This window comes from Rana temporaria, chromosome 2, assembly GCF_905171775.1.
Source record: "Rana temporaria chromosome 2, aRanTem1.1, whole genome shotgun sequence".
Taxonomy (NCBI): domain Eukaryota; kingdom Metazoa; phylum Chordata; class Amphibia; order Anura; family Ranidae; genus Rana; species Rana temporaria.
Window position 1 is genome coordinate 40,389,492 of NC_053490.1, and position 13,701 is coordinate 40,403,192.

General features: G+C 47.4%; 1 protein-coding gene across 5 annotated transcripts in view; it reads right to left on the minus strand.

The window, feature by feature from the left end:
• NOX4 (NADPH oxidase 4) overlaps nt 1-13,701 on the minus strand; it is a 333,977-nt gene that overhangs the window by 182,766 nt on the left and 137,510 nt on the right. For all 5 annotated transcript variants that reach the window (XM_040340122.1, XM_040340120.1, XM_040340119.1 and 2 more), the window contains 2 exons: nt 9,443-9,607; nt 1,426-1,488 (listed from right to left, as the gene is read on the minus strand). In XM_040340122.1, the coding sequence (XP_040196056.1) occupies nt 1,426-1,488; nt 9,443-9,607 (228 nt within the window). The remainder of the gene's footprint in view (nt 1-1,425; nt 1,489-9,442; nt 9,608-13,701) is intronic.

The following is a 13,701-nucleotide window of genomic DNA, read 5'->3' on the forward strand; positions in this document are numbered from 1 at the left end:
CCGACGCAGTCTTCTTACGACGTTTCCGTAGCGGCTTTCCCGTCGTATACTTACCCCTGCTTTTATCAGGCGCAGCCAATGTTAAGTATAGCCGGCGTTCCCGCGTCGAATTTGAATTTTCTAACGTCGTTTGCGTACGCCGATTCACAAACACGCGCGTCGCAAGTCACGCTCACGTCGAAACCACTGACGTCCTAGTGACGTCAGTGGGAGCAATGCACGCCGGGAAATTCCCCGGACGGCGCATGCGCATTTAAATCGGCGCGGGTACGCACCTGATTTAAATAGTACACTCCCCCTAGCCGCGGAATTTGAATTCCGCCAGGGGGATTTAGGATCCGCCGCCGCAAGTTTGGAGGTAAGTGGTTTGTGAATTAGCCACTTGCCTCTCAAACTTGCGGGAGCGGATCTTAAATCACGTAGATCGAGCGGATCTATAGATCCGCTGATCTACGTGAATCTGGCCCATAGAATCAGTTACGCATAGATATCCCTAAGATCCGCCAGGTGTTAGTGTCTTACACCGTCGGATCTTAGGCTGCAATTCCAGGCCGGCTGCTAGGTGGCGTTTCGTTTTTTTTTACGCGCTGAATATGCAAATGAGGATTTCCGCCGATTCAGAAACGAACGACCGCCCGGCGCATTTTTTTATGTAGTTTGCGTTCGGCTTTTTCCGTTGTAAAGTTACCCCTGCTATGTGCGGCGTATCCTATGTTAAGTATGGCCATCGTTCCCGCGCCGAGTTTTGAATTTTTTACGTCGTTTGCGTAAGTCGTTTGCGAATACGGATGGACGTAATTTACGTTCACGTCGAAACCAATGACGTCCTAGCGACGTCATTTAGAGCAATGCACGCTGGGAAATTTTACGGACGGCGCATGCGCAGTTCGTTCGGCGCGGGGACGCGCCTGATTTAAATTTTACACGCCCCCTACCCGCGGAATTTGAATTCCGCCGGGCAAATTTACGATACGCCGCCGCAAGTTTACAGGCAAGTGCTTTCTGAATAAAGCACTTGCCTCAAAAACTTGCGGCGGCGTAACGTAAATGAGATAGGTTACGCGGATCTAAAGATCCGCTCACCTATCTGAATCTGGCCCACTGACTTCGACAATCGGAATTTCCATGACATTTAATCATTCACCCATGACAACCATCCCTGATCAATAGTGGACAGAACAGTGACCCGTAATCTCTAGACTTCTAAGGTCAAGCCGATGAGGAAAGAAATTAAACCAATGACTGCAATAATCAAAGACCAATGACAGGTGATTACTCAGGAGTAGAAAGTAATGACATTTACCTATACAGTATATCACAAAGGCGTTACTATGAATTTCTTACATTTTAATTTGGATGAACTCTGACTTGATCTAAAAAAGCATCGACAAATAATCATTATACTGCAACAAAAGGGTCTCTCACCATTGTCAGCGTGAACGGATGATTCTCCAGCGCTGACACTTTGGGACAATGCAGAACGACGTACTGTAAAAATAAAATACAAAAAACATTTACCTCATATGTGGTTTTAATTCCAGGGTTCTATTCATTTCTGGGGATTTATGCTGTCTAGATATCAGTTCATACTTATTTTTTTGGGCTCCTTTCTCTGATTAGCTCACATCTTTACATTTTCAGTACCATTGGTATTCATATCTTTATTGATTCATGTAAATGATTTGGATACATGATTTGCTATATTATGTGCTATTATCGCATGTATTGTCTGCCATGTACCTACTCAATCATGGCAAACAAATACCGTATTTATCGGCATATACCGCGCACTTTTTTGCCCTGAAAATCAGGGCAAAATCGTGGGTGCGCGATATACGCCGATACCTGCTTCCCGCACTGTGTTTGAACCACTGCGCCGGCATATACCGAGCGCAGTACACTCGGGTATATAGTTGGGCAGGCTCGGCTCCTCTCGCGGTCACTTCTTGTGCATCCTGTACGTCCTTTACGCGAGAGGAGCCGAGCCTGCCCGACTATACCCAAGTGTACTGCGCTGGCGGCGCAGTGGTTCAAAGACAGCGCGGGAAGCGGAGATCGAGCGGGGAGGACACCACGATGGCCGCAGAAGGACGCCGGACCTGACGAGGCCGCCGATGGATGCGATGGACGACGAGCAGGACACGATGGACGACGGGCAAGACACCGACGAGGGGCATCCAAACTGTAAGTATTTTTTTTTTCCAGGATTTTCCTTCAAGTTGCGGGGGTGCGCGCTATACGCCGGGGCGCGTTATAGCACGATAAATACGGTAAATACCGTATTTATCGGCGTATACCATGCACTATTTTGCGCGATATACGCCGATTTTGCGCGATATACGCCGATACCCGCTTTCCCGCCACGAGTTTGAATACTGCGCCGGCATATACCGAGCGCAATACACTCGTGTATCTTCGGGCAGTCTCAGCGTACAGGACGTCAGCGCGACAGTTGCCGAGCCTGCCCGACGATACACGAGTGTACTGCGCTCAGTATATGTCGGCGCAGTATTCAAACTCGGCGCGGGAAACGAGCGGGGAGGACGCCGCAGAAGGACGCCGGACCCGCCAAAGAGGACACACGACCCGCCGAAGAGGACACCCGACCCTGAGGATTCCAAAAAAAAAGTAAGTTACGGCAGCGTAGTGTATCTTAGATACATCGTAGATACGCTACGCCCGACGCAAAAATGCGCCAATGTACGTGGATTTGCCCCATAGTGTGTATGCAAGACTGATAGAAGTCAGCTTCATCGGAATTCCGACGAAAGATTTTATTCCATCGGGAATTCCGATCGTGTGTACGCGGCTTTAGAGGTTCCTCTCTTCTCTTTTATACCCTGTAAAAAAATGCTTTGATATACAAGTGCTTTGGATTACAAGCATGTTTCTGGAACGAATTATGCTTGCAAACCAAGGTTTTACTGTATAAGCAATACATGAAGGTCACCTACGCCTTTCCTCCAGAAGTCTTGACTTCTTTCCCAGGTAGGTGCCAAAAACTGCAGCATTGGCCACATGGTCCCTACCGACAAAGATCAGAATTCATGCAGAACTTGGCCCATAGTAGAACTCAAGGGGCCGGATTCAGATAGATTAGCGGATCTTTAGATCCGCGTAATCTATCTGATTTACGATCCGCTGGCGCAATTTTGCGAGGCTAGTGCATGATTCATAAAGCACTTACCTCGCAAACTGCACCGTCGGATCCTAACTCCCCCCGGCGGAATGCAAATTCCGCGGCTAGGGGGAGTGTACAATTTAAATCAGGCGCGTTCCCGCGCCGATTTAACTGCGCATGCGCCGGGGCGAAAAAGCCCAGTGCGCATGCTCCAAATGACGTCGCTACGACGTCATTGTTTGCGGTGGGTACGTCGTTTGCGGCCATCGGTATTCCCGATCGCGGTGCGCAAACGACGCCGAGAATTTAAAAATCGGCGCGGGAACGTCGGCCATACTTAACATTAGCTACCCCTCATAGAAGCAGGGGTAGCTATCCGCCGGAAAAAACCCGAACGCAAACGACGTAGAAAACGAGCGACGGGCGGGCGTACGGACGTGAATCGGCGGTTTTCCTCATTTGCATATGCGACGGGTAAAAAATCGCGACGACACCTAGTGGCCGGCGGGAGATTACAGCCTAAGATTCGACTGGTGTAAGTCACTTACACCAGTCGGATCCAAGGGAGATCTATGCGGAACTGATTCTTATGAATCAGTCGCATAGCTCCGACGGTGGGATCTCACAGATCCGACCGTCGGGTCTCACAGATACGACGGCGGATCAGGAGATCCGCCGTCGTATCTATTGATGAATCTGCCCCATGGATTCCAGGAGAGTGGTTACTATTTCTGACCTTTGTGTTCCTTATTACTCACAGGAGTCATGTTTCTAAGGACAGTCTAAATTTTACAAACGACATTTGTGCTTCTAAAAATCAAATAAATGTAGATTTTTTTTTTTTATTGTGTGGTTTTGTTCCAGAATCCATTAATGTCAATAAATGTCAGAAGCCTATTATATTTAATGTATTTAACGCCACGGGATGTCTGCAGTGAAATGAATATAATTACTCAGTACAGCAGGTTAGATCGTACTCTACATGAGTAATATAATAAAAAATGGACTGAAAAAAATATTACCTACTACAGCCCAGGGGTAAATATTGACCCAAGAAACATATCTTTGAAAGTGCTTTCTAAGATTCATAATGGGAGATTAAAATAATTACAATTATATTTTTCACCACTCACCAATCATTTTTACCTAAACAATGCTGAAATGCACCCAGTATTATTGGTGTGTTTGTTCTGTTTTTATTTTGCATTCCTCAAAGGATTTGTGAACTTTATGTATGGTCGGAGTGGCTGGAAAGGGGACAACTTTTGCAAATGGGGCTTCTTATTCTAAAATGATTTATCACAACTGGACCTTTGAAAATCTTTATATGGGTGCCACATCCGTCGCTGAGGATGCACAGACACAACCCCCACCCTACCCCACCTTGGGTATGAGACAGATATGCCCGGCTGGCGAAGGGTAAAGAAATAAAGCTTCTGGCCCGGATTCAGGTAGGAGATACGACGGCGTATCTCCAGATACGCCGTCGTAACTCTGAGTCCGAGCCGTCGTATCTTGGCACCTGATTCAAAGAATCAGATACGCCAGAATTTGTATAAGATACGACCAGCGTAAGTCTCCTACGCCGTCGTATCTTAACTGCATATTTACGCTGGCCGCTAGGGGTGTGTATGCTGATTTACGCCTAGAAATATGTAAATCAGCTAGATACGCCAATTCACGAACGTACGCCCAGCCGTCGCATTACAGATACGCCGTTTACGTTAGGCTTTTCCCGGCGTAAAGTTACCTCTGCTATATGAGGCGTAGATGAGGCGTACCAATGTTAAGTATGGACGTAAGTCGTTCGTGAATAGGGCTGGGCGTCATTTACGTTCACGCTGAAAGCATTGGCTTCTTGTGGGTTCATTTGGAGCATGCGCACTGAGATACTTTCACGGACGGCGCATGCGCCGTTCGTAAAAAGCGTCATTTACGTGGGGTCACATTAAATTTACATAACACACGCCCACATCTACCACATTTGAATTAGGCGGGCTTACGCCGGCCTATTTACGCTACGCCGCCGCAACTTTGGTTTGAGAATACGGCACTTGCCTGTCAAAGTTGCGGAGGCGTAACGTAAATAGGATACGTTACGCCCGCACAAAGATACGCGCTTCTACGTGAATCCGGGCCTCTGTTTATAAGGCATTGGGAATGTGGTCCCTGCTGAAAACAGTCATGCCTCGTACACACGTACGTGTTTCCCGGCGGACTTTTTACCGCTAGGAAACCGGTTTTCCTGGCCAAAAGCTGTCATGGCAGTTTTCCCGATGGGAAAACTAGTCGTGTGTACAAGGCATCAGAGTTTGTGCAGAACTTGGATCACTGTAGAATTGAATTACTCCAAGAGAATGGTGTTGTCTGACCTCTATAATCATCAGAGTATCTGAACCCTGAGGTTGCATTTGGGTTTCCCCTTGGTGCTGAAAACACATGTATCAGTTTACCCTGCATCATGGGGAGACTGTGTGATTGGGGGGCTCTCTGTGATGGGGCACTCTGAGATGGACAGGCTTTGATGTAATAAGAGTGCTCTGTGATGGGGGGGGGGACTCTGTGGTGAGGGAGTCTAATGTGATGGGGGGGCTCTGATCTATGGGGGATACTCTGATTTGATGGAGACCTCTGACATGAAAGGTAGACTCCAACTAGATAGGGGGACCTCTGAAGTGATGGGGGCCTCTGAAGTGATGGGGGCCTCTGAAGTGATGGGGACCTCTGAAGTTATGGGGGCCTCTGAAGTTATGGGGGCCTCTGAAGTTATGGGAGAACCTCTGATGTAATGAGGGACCTCAGATTTGTTGGGGGGACCTCAGATGTGATGGAGAAACCTCATATGAAATGCGACTAAGATGTGATAGAGGACCTCAGATGTGTTGGGGGAACATCTGATGTGAAGGGCGACTCAAGCCTCGTACACACGACCAAGGAACTCGACGGGTGAAACACATTGTTTTCCTCGTCGAGTTCCTTGTTAGGCTGTCGAGGAACTCGACAAGCCAATTTTCTCCATTCCCGTCAAGGAAATAGAGAACATGCTCTCTTTTTGGCTCGTCGAGTTTCTCGACAGTTTCCTCGACGAAAATGTACACACGACCGGTTTCCTCGGCAAAAAACTCTCCCAGCGAGTTTCTTGCTGGTTTTTGCCGAGAAACTCGGTCGTGTGTACGAGGCTTTAGTTGTAATGAAGGCCTCAGATGTGTTGGGGTAACTCTAATGTGATGGAGGAACCTCTAATGTAAAGGGTGACTCTGATGGGATGGGAGACCTCAGATGTGTTGGGAGAACCCCTGATTTGATGGCCTCTGGTGTGATGAGAGAACCTTCGATGTAATGAGGGCCTCAGGTGTGAAGGAGGGCTTCTGATGTGAAGTTAATTTCATCAAAGCAATTGTGTGCATTGTCCCAGGCTCAGGTTTCCAAATGATAAGTATAATTTAAAAAAAGTTTCGGAATAGCTGGTGTACCTTATACTTATTACTTGCATGAGTGAGTACAGCTTGCATTTTTACAATGTAGGTCCACATGGAGGTAAACCTATTGTGAAAGCAAACCAATTCAACCAAAAACTGCGGCTCAACAACGTAAACCTCTGGAATCAATGGGCTTTGTTACACAACAAGTCTACCTAATACAGCCATGTGTGACTACTACAGAGGATAAAGAATGTAATCCATTGAAAAATTCCAACTATTTCTCTGAAGAATTTCCATCACAGAGGACTTTGCAGTAGTTTGATGGAACTCTATAGAGAAATCAGAATTTCTGAATGGGTTAAATTTTTTCTTGTCAATTTTGTTTATTAAATTTTTGAAAAGAATTACCGTATTTATCGGCGTATATCGCACACTTTTTTGCCCTGAAAATCAGGGCAAAATCGGGGTTCCCGCGCCGTGTTGGAATGCCTGCGCTGACATATACCGAGCGCAGTACACTCGGGTACATTCGGCCAGGCTCGGCTTCAATCATAGTCACGCTCTGTGACGTTTATGCGTGAGAAGCCGAGCCTGGCCGAATATACCCGAGTGTACTGCGCTCGGTATACGTCGGCGGAGGCTTCAAACTGAGCGCGGGAAGCGGGGATTCGTCATGAAGACAGCACGGGAGAAGCCGGGAGCACACCACCGAGGCCGCAGACGGACGCCGGACCGGGCGAGGCCGCCGATGGACGCCGGGCAAGACACCAAAACTGTAAGTAGTAAAATGTAATAAAATGTTTTTTTACAGGAAAAACGGGTCAAAATTAGGGGTGCGCGCTATACGCCGGAGCGCGAAATACCTCGATAAATACGGTACAGACATATCGATAGTTGACACGTGAATTAACTAAAATATTAGTAGCATGCATAGAAAATAAGGATGTACAATGTATAACTGAATTGAGTTCCAATAGTAAACAAAGGAGGTCCAGAGACAGCCGCCGAGGGACCCCAGAAGAAGTGGATCGGGGCCACTCTGTGCAAAACGAACTGCACAGTGGAGGTAAGTATGACATGTTTGTTATTTTAACCACTTCCATACAGGGCATTTTCACCCCCTTCCTGTCCAGACCAATTTTCAGCGCTGTTGCATTTTGAATGACAATTGCGCGGTCATGCAACACTGTACCCAAACTAAATCTTTATGTTTTTTTCCCCCCACAAATAGAGCTTTTGTTTGGTGGTATTCGATCATCTCTGCGGTTTTTATTTTTTGCGCTATAAACAAAATAAAAACGACAATTTAAAAAAAAACACAATATTTTTTACTTTTTTATTTAATAAATATCACATTTTTTTTTAAAAAAACTTTTTTTTTCCTCAGTTTAGACCGATATGTATTCTTCTACATATTTTTGGTAAAAAAAAAATCGCAATAATCGTATATTGATTGGTTTGCGCAAAAGTTATAGCGTCTACAAAATAGGTGATAGATTTATGGCATTTTTATTTTATACATTTTTTTACTAGTATTGGCGGCGATTTGCGATTTTTTACTGTGACCGTGACATTGCGGCGAACACATCGGACACTTTTGACATGTTTTTTGGACCATTCACTTTTATACAGTGATTAATGCTATAAATATGCACTGTTTACTGTGTAAATGTGACTGGCAGGGAAGGAGTTAACCACTAGGGGGCGTTGAAGGGGTTAATATGTTCCCTAAGGTGTGTTCTAACTGTAGGGGGAGGGGGACTCTCAAGGGGAGGAGACCGATGTGTGTTCCTCTGTACTGGGAACACACATTGGTCTCCTCACCGCTGACAGGAGGTGGATCCGTGGGCCAGATTCATGTAGATCAGCGGATCTTTAGATCCGCCAGATCTACCTGTTTTACGCTCCGCCGGTGCAATTTAGCGAGGCTAGTGCATGATTCATAAAGCACTTACCTCGCAAATTGCACCGTCGGATCCTAACTCCCCCCGGCACAATGCAAATTCCGCAGCTAGGGGGAGTGTACAATTTAAATCAGGCGCGTTCCCGCGCCGATTTAACTGCGCATGCGCCGCCGGAGAAAAAGCCCAGTGCGCATGCTCCAAATGACGTCGCTAGGACGTCATTGTTTTCGGCGGCTAAGTTACTTACGGCCATCCGTATTCCCGACGGACTTATGCAAACGACGTAACAAATTTAAAACTCGGCGCGGCAACGTCGACCATACTTAACATTAGCTACCCCTCATATAGCAGGGGTAGCTATCCGCCGGAAAAAGCCGATGCAAACGACGTTAAAAAAGAGCGACGGGCGGGCGTACGGACGTGAATCGGCGGTTCTCCTCATTTGCATATGCGACGTGTAAAAAAAAGCGACGACACCTAGCGGCCGGCGGGAGATTACAGCTTAAGATTCGACTGGTGTAAGTCACTTACACCAGTCGGATCTAAGGGAGATCTATGCGGAACTGATTCTTATGAATCAGTCGCATAGATCCGACCGTCAGGATCTCACAGATCCGACCGTCGGCTCTCACAGATACGAGATCTCAGGAGATCCGCCGTCGTATCTCTTGATGAATCTGCCCCCGTGTGTTTATACACACAGATCCACACTCTTGCCGTGATTACCGACAATCGCGGGCACCCGGCGGCAATCGCGATGACATCCACCCGGATCGGCGAGGGGTTCCTGCCGCCGGCATTTCCCTATGGCGCGGTATGGAAGTGGTTAAAGAGAAAACATTTTTTTCCTTTAGTGACCCTTTAAGCGTTTGAGAATCAAGCCATTTCCTTTCCTTTAATCCAGGCAGATTTGTTTTAGAACAGTCATTGAGCGTTTATTGATTCTACTCTTGTCTGACACTATAATCAGCAATGAGACCAATAAATCTACTTACTTGACCGGGTCTGGCTGTAAAGTTTTCTTTTATCATCCTTATTTCAATGACGTCACATGGATGAAGAGTGACGGAAGTGATGCTCACAGGTTTCGTGCTGCGGAAATATCTGTATAACCTCTCAGTGCAGTACAAGCACAGGGGAGCTGAAATCCACATCCAGGTCTATACACAAAATGCAAATCAGAGAGAGAGAATTATCATCCTTCATGAGGGTTATTGACTGTGTGAAAATATTACACAAATATTGTATTATTATTTTTTTTAGTACTGGTGTTAAGCTGAATTTCAGGTATACAGATACACAATAATACCAAAAGTATTGGGACGCATGCCTTTACACTCACATGAACTTTAATGGCATCCCAGTCTTATAGCTAGATTCAGGTAGGGCGGCGTATGTTTGAGCCGGCGTAGTGTATCGTATTTACGCTACGCCGCCGTAAGTTAGAGAGGCAAGTTCTGTATTCACAAAGCACTTGCTTCCTAAGTTACGGCGGCGTAGCGTAAATGTGCCGGCCTAATTCAAATTGTGAAGAGGTGGGCGTGTTTTATGCGAATGAATCGTGACCCGACGTGATTGACGTTTTTTACGAACGGCGCATGCGCCGTCCGTGGACATATCCCAGTGCGCATGCTCCAAATTACGCCGCAAAGACTTATTGGTTTCGACGTGAGCGGAAATTACGCCCAGCCCCATTCACGGACAGCTTACGCGAACTATGTAAACATTTCAAAATTCGACGCGGGACCGACGTCCATACTTAACATTGGCTAGGCCAGCTTTTTGTTGGACTAACTTAAGCCTGAAAACGCCTTACGTAAACGGCGTATCTTTACTGCGGGCAAGCGTACATTCGCGAATAGGCGTATCTCGCTGATTTACGCCTTCTAGGCGTAAATCAGCGTTCACGCCCCTCGCGGCCGGCCTTAATAGAAAGCTAAGATACGACAGCGCAGGCCGTTATATCTTAGCTAGATTTAAGTGTATCTCATTTTGAGAATACACTTAAAGATACGATGGCTTAGATTCAGAGTTACGACGGCGTATCTACTGATACGCCGTCTTAACTCTTTCTGAATCTAGCTATTAGTCTGTAGGGTTCAATATCGAGTTGGCCCACCCTTTGCAGCTATAACAGCTTCAACTCTTCTGGGAAGGCTGTCCACAAGGTTTAGGAGTGTGTCTATGGGAATGTTTGACCATTCTTCCAGAAGCGCATTTGTGAGGTCGGTGACTGATGTGGATAAGAAGGCCTGGCTCCAATTCATCCCAAAAGTGATCTATCGGGTTGAGGTCAGGACTCTGTGCAGGCCAGTCAAGTTTCTCCACCCCAAACTCGCTCATCCATGTCATTATGGACCTTGCTTTGTACACTGGTGCACAGTGATGTTGGAACAGGAAAGGGCCATCCCCAAACTGTTCCCACAAAGTTGGGAGCATGGAATTGTCCAAAATGTCTTGTTATGCTGACGCCTTAACAGTTCCGTTCACTGGAATTAAGGGGCCAAGCCCATCCCCTGAAAAACAACCACACACCATAATCCCACTCCCGCCAAACAATTTGGAGGGGTGCCCAACACTTTTGGCAATATAGTGTGGATGAACAAGTTTGGGGTGGAGGAACTTGATTGGCCTGACCTCAGCTCGATAGAACACCTTTGGGTTGAATTGGAGTGGAGACTGCGAGCCAGGACTTCTCATCCAACATCAGTGACTGATCTCACAAATGCGCTTCTGGAAGATTGGCCAAAAATTCCCATAGACACTCCTAAACCTTGTGGACAGCCTTCCCAGAAGAGTTGAAGCTGTTATAGCTGCAAAGGGTGGGCCAACTCAATATTGGACCCTACAGACTAAGGGCCAGATTCAGAGAGAGATACGATGGTGTATCTCCTGATACACCGTCGTATCTCAGAGTTAGGCTGGTCGTATCTATGCGCCTGATTCATAGAATCAGTTACGCATAGATATGCCTAAGATCCGACAGTGTTACACCGTCGGATCTTACCTGCAATTTAAAAATGGCGCGGGGGGCGTTCTCGCTGATTTACACTGAGAAATATGTAAATCAGCGAGATACGCCAATTCACGAACGTACGCGGACCCGACGCAGTGTTGTTATGACGTTTCCGTAGCGGTTTTCCCGGCGTATACTTACCCCTGCTTCTATGAGGCGCAGCCAATGTTAAGTATAGCCGTTGTTCCCGCGTAGATTTTGAATTTTTTTACGTCGTTTACGTAAGTCGTTTTAGAATACGGATGGACGTCATTTACGTAAGCGTCGAAACCACTGACGTCCTAGCGACGTCAGTGGGAGCAATGCACGCCGGGAAATTTCGCGGACGGCGCATGCGCATTTAAATCGGCGCGGGAACGCGCCTGATTTAAATAGTACACTCCCCCTAGCCGCGGAATTTGAATTCCGCCGGGGGTTTTACGATCCGCCGCCGCAAGTTTGGAGGTAAGTGGTTTGTGAATTACCCACTTGCCTCTCAAACTTGCGGCAGCGGATCTTAAATCACATAGATCACGCGGATCTAAAGATCCGCTGATCTATGTGAATCTAGCCCCATGACTGGGATGTCATTAAAGTTCATGTGTGTGTAAAAGCATGTGTCCCAATACTTTTGGTAATACAGTGTACATTCTCAGATGAAATACATATGGGGGGGGGGGGGGGGTTACTAAAACTGGTGCAGCTCTGCATAGTAACCAGCTTCTAACTTTAACTTGTTCAATTGAGCTTTTGTTTCTATACATGTTGCCCCTCCTATGCAGGCGTACAGGGGGGGCGCATGAGCCCCCTGGAGCATGGGTATCAATCGGGACCCCTGGCCCACACCTTTTCCTTCATTGGGATTCAGTTCTTTCAATCACGGAGGCTCAGCTTTACATGTGGGAGATACCAAGGACCGTCTACATTCAAATGCACCCTGTCTAAGAACGCCCATGCCACCAGGCTGACTTCTACCCATGAAGACATTTTGATATTCGCAAAACAATTCCTAAGATTTATCCCACTGCTTGCATCAGTACTGAGAGCTCCTGAAAGAAGTACTAAGAAGGGTGCTGTGATGTTCTCAGGAAGCTGGCCCCTCCCACCAGCCATTGTCTGCCTGCATTGCATTGAGAAGCACAGAAAGGCCAAGTGATGACAACACTGGCCCGGATTCAAGTAGCAATTACGCCTGTGTAACCATAGTTACACAGCGCAATTGCTTACTTGCCCCGGCGTTATGAATGCTCCTGATTCAGGAACATCGTTACGCCGACTGCAGCCTAAAATCTGCGTGGCATAAGGCTCTTATGCCACGCATATCTTAGGCTGCATTCTAGCGATGACCGCTAGGGGGCGCTCCCATTGTGCTCAGTGTATAGTATGCAAATTGCATACTAACACCGATTCACAATGTTGCGCGAGCCCTGCGTACGCAATTTACGTCATTTCCGTACGTCGTGTTTAGCGTAAGGCTGCCCCTTCTAATAGCAGGGGCAGCCAATGCTAAAGTATACCCGTCGTTCCCGCGTCGCGACGTTCGAATTTTACGTAATTTGCGTAAGTGTTTCGTGAATGGCGCTGGACGGCATTCACGTTCACTTTGAAGCAAATGACGTCCTTGCGACGTCATTTGCCGCAATGCACGTCGGGAAAGTTTCCCGACGGAGCATGCGCTCTACGCTCGGCACGGGAGCGCGCCTAATTTAAATGATTCCCGCCCCCTACGGGATCATTTACATTAGGCGCCCTTACGCAGGGCAAGTTTACACAGCGCACACGCAATTTATGGAGCTACTGCTCCGTGAATCGCGGGTAGCGCAGTAAATTTGCGGGGGCGCAGGGCAAAAACGCTGCCCTGCGCCTCCGCAAATAAGGGGCAAATCTACCTGAATCCGGGACACTGGATTCAAAATAAGTTATGCAATGAAAATGGAAAGTTTTTTTTTTTTAACTGCCTCACGCCCACCATATAGGCAAATCATGGGGGCGACATCCTCTCTCGTTCTGGGCCAACGTCCTATGACGTCGTCCAGTCTCACCACAATCGTGCGCGGGGGGGGGGGGGGGCAGATCCTGGGGCGTGCTGTGATCCTGGGACATGGCGCGACTCCGATCTCGGTAAAGAGCCAATGGCGCGGCTCTTTAACCATGTGATCGGCTGTGTCCAATCACAGCTGATCACATGTAAACATGTAAATGCAGTTTATCAGCTTTCCTCGCCTCACACTGACAGAGCGAGTATGACGAGTATGAGTA